This window comes from Octopus bimaculoides, chromosome 18, assembly GCF_001194135.2.
Source record: "Octopus bimaculoides isolate UCB-OBI-ISO-001 chromosome 18, ASM119413v2, whole genome shotgun sequence".
In the NCBI taxonomy this organism is placed as follows: domain Eukaryota; kingdom Metazoa; phylum Mollusca; class Cephalopoda; order Octopoda; family Octopodidae; genus Octopus; species Octopus bimaculoides.
The window spans coordinates 9,204,344-9,209,535 of record NC_068998.1 but is presented as its reverse complement, the minus strand read 5'-3'; the positions used below and the strand labels follow the sequence as shown (position 1 = coordinate 9,209,535).

Sequence of the window (5,192 nt, the reverse complement as noted above, 5' to 3'; positions counted from 1 at the left end):
AAATTAAGTACCAGTTGAGTACTGGGGTCCATGTAATTGATTTGCCCCTTCCCCTAAAATTTCAGGTCTTGTGCCCATAGTAGAAAAGATTATTATTATTATTATTATTATAATTATTATTATCTTTGATGACAGCAGTAATGATGGAGGTGGAGAAGATGGGAGCTGTCGAGAGGAGAGGGTGTGATGCTGGTAATGTTATCGGTTAGTCTCATCATTAAAAACCACTTTAACTCAGCAAACGCACTAATTACCAACAAATTTATTTTCATTTTGTTAATAAAACAAAAAAAAAAAAAATTATTTATTTGATGTTTAGTACATTTAATGAAGCTTTCAGAAAAAAACAAAAAAACAAAAACAAAAAAGAAAGTTTTAAATATTCTTAAAAAAATTCTAGTCTATTTAAAGAATATTTTCGGAATTAGATATTTTCCATGATTATATTCAACTTCCACCTACGCTACCTTCTCTTCGGGGACATTTAATCCACCTCCATCCCCACTCCATTCTCCCAAAGTGCTTTAAGAATATGGCAGCTGAGAGGAAGGAATGGGGGGAAAAGAGTAGGGATTGACTTAAGAAATAAAAAATAAAATTTTAAATTTTAAAAATTAGTTCAAATAACCCTTAATTTAACCAGTGTTTCATATTATTAGTTTAAATATCCTATAATTTGGTATATGTATAGTTATGTGTATTATATGTAAATATGCTACCTAGATGGGGTATAAATTAACATCTATTTATACTACAGCTTAACCATTCGTTAATCTTAAATGTAATTATTCTGCTCTTTAAATTTGCTGCTTTAAGTTGACATGCTTTTATTCGTTAATATTTACCTTATTTAATTAAGGTAAATAAGATGGTGAACTGGCAGAATCTTTAGTGTGCCAGGTAAAATGCTCACCGGCATTTCTTACAAGTTTAAGTTCTGGGTTCAAATGCTGCTGGGGTCGACTTTGCCTTTTCTCCTTTCAGGATCAATAAAATAAGTACCAGTTGAATACTGGGGTGGATGCAATCATTTTATTCTTTGCCCCAAAATTGCTGGCTTTGTGCCAAAATTTGAAATCCATATTTATCTTACTCAGGGCAGCGAGCTGACAGAATAAGTAGTACTCTGGGTAAAATGCTTAGTGACGTTTCTTCTGGTTTTGTGTTCTAAGTTCAAGTGCCACTGGGGTGGACTCTGCCTTTCATCCTTCCAGGGTCGATAGAATAAGTACTAGTTGAGAACTGGGGGTTGACGCAATCGATTTATCCCCTCCCTGGAAATTACTATCCTTGTGCCAGAATTTGAAACCTTACTTGTAAGTGAGCATCATTGTCTTACAAGCAAGGTTGTTCATTTCCAGTCTTCCACAAAAACATGTCTGGCTGTAGGGGAAAATGACCTTGTTTGAAAATAGGTGAGGGTTAGCAAGAGGAAAGGCATCCATCCACAGAAAAATCTATCTCAACAACTTCCATAAGAAAAATCTAACAAAAAAACTCATTCTCTTCAGGTGGTTCTATTTATATACTTATTTAATTACTGTAGTCAACGAAGATTATCTGAGGTGACACTAATGCTGTTTCAAACACTCCCACAGAAAGCTGTGAACAGCATGTCTTTGACTGTCTGTGGCAAAATCAAGTCCCCAACCATTAATTTTCAATGATTCCCAAGCATTAATGGCGCTAACCACAAGAGATCCTTTTAACACTCATTGTGCTGATTAAATACATCTCATGCACTGGTAATGCAGCATGCTAATCATATGCAAATCAGTTCTTGCAAACCCCTTTGTATTGTCCAGAAAAAAATAAAATGTGTGCACTATGTCATATGAAAAACGGACAATTCTAGAAAGTACTCCGCTATCAAAAATGAGTTCCGTGCAGATGCATGGAGCTGAGTATATTCAATTCCAGTGCAGTAAGGAATCCTCCTCACACACAGACATACACTAGGATACTTAGGTCTGAAGAAAGAAGGACTACCTTTACCTGTTTAAACCATTAAGTTCCAGATACTTAAATTTCTGATTATTACTTTTAAATTTTTACAAATGATTGAAAACAGGTTAAAATGAAAAAAATAATTATTAAAACTCATTTACTTCAAGTAGAAATGGAAATACTCGGTGTCCTATCAATAGGACACTAAGACAATGTGATATAGCTTATCTAATGTTCTCATTTAGTGTCCTATTTATAGGACAGAAACTTAATGGGTTAAACAAAAGAGAAAGCAGGAGAGATAGACAGACATAGACAGCATATAGACAACAGGAGAAGGGTGATGTGCTGAGCATTATTAAGAATTACATACCTTTTGTTCATAAATTTTGTTGCCTGTGATATTAGACAAGTATATGAATTCCAAGTGGATAGAACCAAACTCTGCCAATATTGAGCAACCACCAGAGGCCCATCCCCAGTTGTGAGAGCCACCACTGAAAGAAAAAAAAAACAAAAAAAAACTTACAAATGAAAGACAACTGTCATAAATAAAATATTAAGTTCATTTTTCATCATTCACAAGTTGAGTAGCAGAGATAAGATTTTTATCTAGATAAGATTAACCTACACATCAATTGGACCACATTACAGCTTATTTATTAAAACATTTGTATGAACAAATAAGCTATAAAAGTGGTCCAATTGATGTGTTTGTTAATCTATGGTTTTCTCCATTTTCTAATTATTTGCACTGGTTCCTGATAAACTCATGCTTATCCTGTTATATGCACTCTACGTGCGTGCCTGCATGCCATTGCCCAGGGATACTGATAGTATATACAGATCTTTTATCCCTTAGTTGGTTACTGTAACCGCTAACTCTGTTTACACACACACATATATATATCAAGTGTATGAGAGGTATTGGTGTCAGGAAGACCCAAAGGTATCAGGTAATGCAGAGTAAGTGCTATGGACAGACTATAGTTAAGCTCCGGGTTCGATAATGATACGAATGAGGAGTCCAACGTAGGTCGTGTATTAGCAAGCACATATATATATATAAAAATCAACAGAATAAGATAAAAAATCCAAGGCTGTGAATAGTTTTCAGAACATTTATAAAGAGAAGGTCTTACAGCTGTTTCTGGGATATTGTATATATCCCTTCACCAGAGACAGTGCTAGAAAATGTTTAAGTAATAATTATTGTAGAGAAGAAAGGGAAATGAAGGAATTAAAACAGAATTGAGATACGTAAAGATATTGTACTTGCAGTTCCATTATTTAAGCAGAATGGCATATATATAAGTTTCTTGTACCTTGGGTGTGAGTTCCAATGGTGTTTATAATTGGTCATTCCAAGCATAGAGCTTTGTAAATGGTGTTATTCGATTGAGGGTTCAAACACACACACACACACATGTATATTTTTGTTTTTTTCTGAACTTTGTTTTTTCATGGCATTGTTTTAAAAATCACAGATTCCAATGAAATACCAAACCTTTGAGACATTATCCACACACATTGGTTCTTTAGGCTATGGTGAAGGAAATCAGATTAGAGAGAGAAAGAGAGAGGGGGAGAGAGAGAGAGAGAGAGAGATAGATAGAGAGAGAGAGAGGGAGAAATCAGTTTCTAAAAGTAGAAGAGACACTAAAATAGATTTTAAATCATCAGTTGACACTTATTAGGTACTTGTTGCTAGTAAATAAACAATAGAAGAAAAATATGGCTGTATATTTCACCATTTCTGATATACATCTCAGAAAATCTGTCCAGTATCGGAAGATCAGAGGAAATAGAGACTTCAAAGACTATTTATCAACTAACGCAAATACCAAATATATAGAAATTTGCCAACATTTATATATTAATACATAATTAATAAACTGTTGTTGTTGTTGTTATAATTATTATAAGTAAGATGGCGAGTTAGCAAGATTATCAGTGCATTGGTCATAATACTTACTGGGTTCAAATGTTGCTGAGGTCGACTTTACCTTTCACTCTTGTGGGGTCAAATAGGAACCAGTCAAGTACTGAGGAGCAATATAATTGACTCACCTCTTTCCTTCAAAACTGCTATCCTTTTGCCAAAACAAGAAAGAATTATCATTATTACTATTATTGAGTGAGAGAGCAGTACATGCCATCAAAGTGACACTGGGATAAAATATACGAAGCCCAGTATACCCGTCATGACTACCCATCTGATAAGGGTACACCAGGCACGTGCATCTCAACCATATGTGCGCGACATAGTGATCTCATATCAAGATAAACAGCGCATGACCTCGCAGGTGGGGCCCCGTTAGAATTTTCTTTAGGTCGAGTAGCACATCCTGCTCAAAAGCTCCCTGAATAAGGGTTGTTTAAGGATGTTGAATGGAATACCTGTGTTTCCAAAGGTGAATTATCCAAACCTCCAAAGAATTCCTCTCAACACATGGTTATGATGCTCATGATCAGAGGTGCACATATCGTCAGCCACCAAGGGACATGCTCAACTGGTTAAGGTCAAACAACTGACAAGCAAAACTGTGGCATGGAAGAGAATATTTGCAGTAGACCATCTTTTATACCAATACAAAACAATGTACATGATAACACTTCCAATCAGTTAAGATTGAAGTGTCTTGCTCAAGAACAGAACACACCACCAGGAATTAAATTCATGGTTTTATGATTGTGAACTGAATACCGTGGACACTAAACCAAGTAAATGCCTTCTCATGTGTAGTAGAAACTGCTAAAAATAAATGGTTTAGATGAAAACTGAAATCTAGGCCATAAACAAGGTTTGTTAAGAGACTTCCAACTATCTACATATATTTCCTAGTTATTACAGATAATCTTACTGTACACTTAAGAACCTCAAACAAAGCACGTAGAAAACAAAAGTAAAAAGTTACATCTAATAATTTAAAACTGAAAATTGCTTTGCTTTGCATATAAAGTAGTCATAAGTGGATTCCTGAATGCTTGCTGTATGTGTGTGTGTGTGTGTGTGTGTGTGTGTGTGTGTGTGTAGGTGCTAATAGCCGAAGGGAGCTAAGTAAATCAAGAACAAGATGATAGTAATCACAGACAAATGCCGCCAGAGGGCTGAAAATATTTCCTAAAGAAATTTCTGTTTCTTAAATATTCTTTGTTGAAAATTGGATACATCTCATAACTTGAAGCGTTTTGTGATTGGCAAAAAAATTAAGTGACTGCCATACATATATATATATACATAC

At 34.9% G+C, this 5,192-nt stretch overlaps 1 protein-coding gene across 1 annotated transcript in view; it reads right to left on the bottom strand.

Annotated features, from left to right (window-relative positions):
• Positions 1–5,192, bottom strand: part of LOC106870512 (mannosyl-oligosaccharide 1,2-alpha-mannosidase IA) — an 88,854-nt gene that overhangs the window by 19,180 nt on the left and 64,482 nt on the right. The window contains exon 5 of the mRNA XM_052974527.1: positions 2,321–2,444. Within this exon, the coding sequence (XP_052830487.1) occupies positions 2,321–2,444 (124 nt within the window). The remainder of the gene's footprint in view (positions 1–2,320; positions 2,445–5,192) is intronic.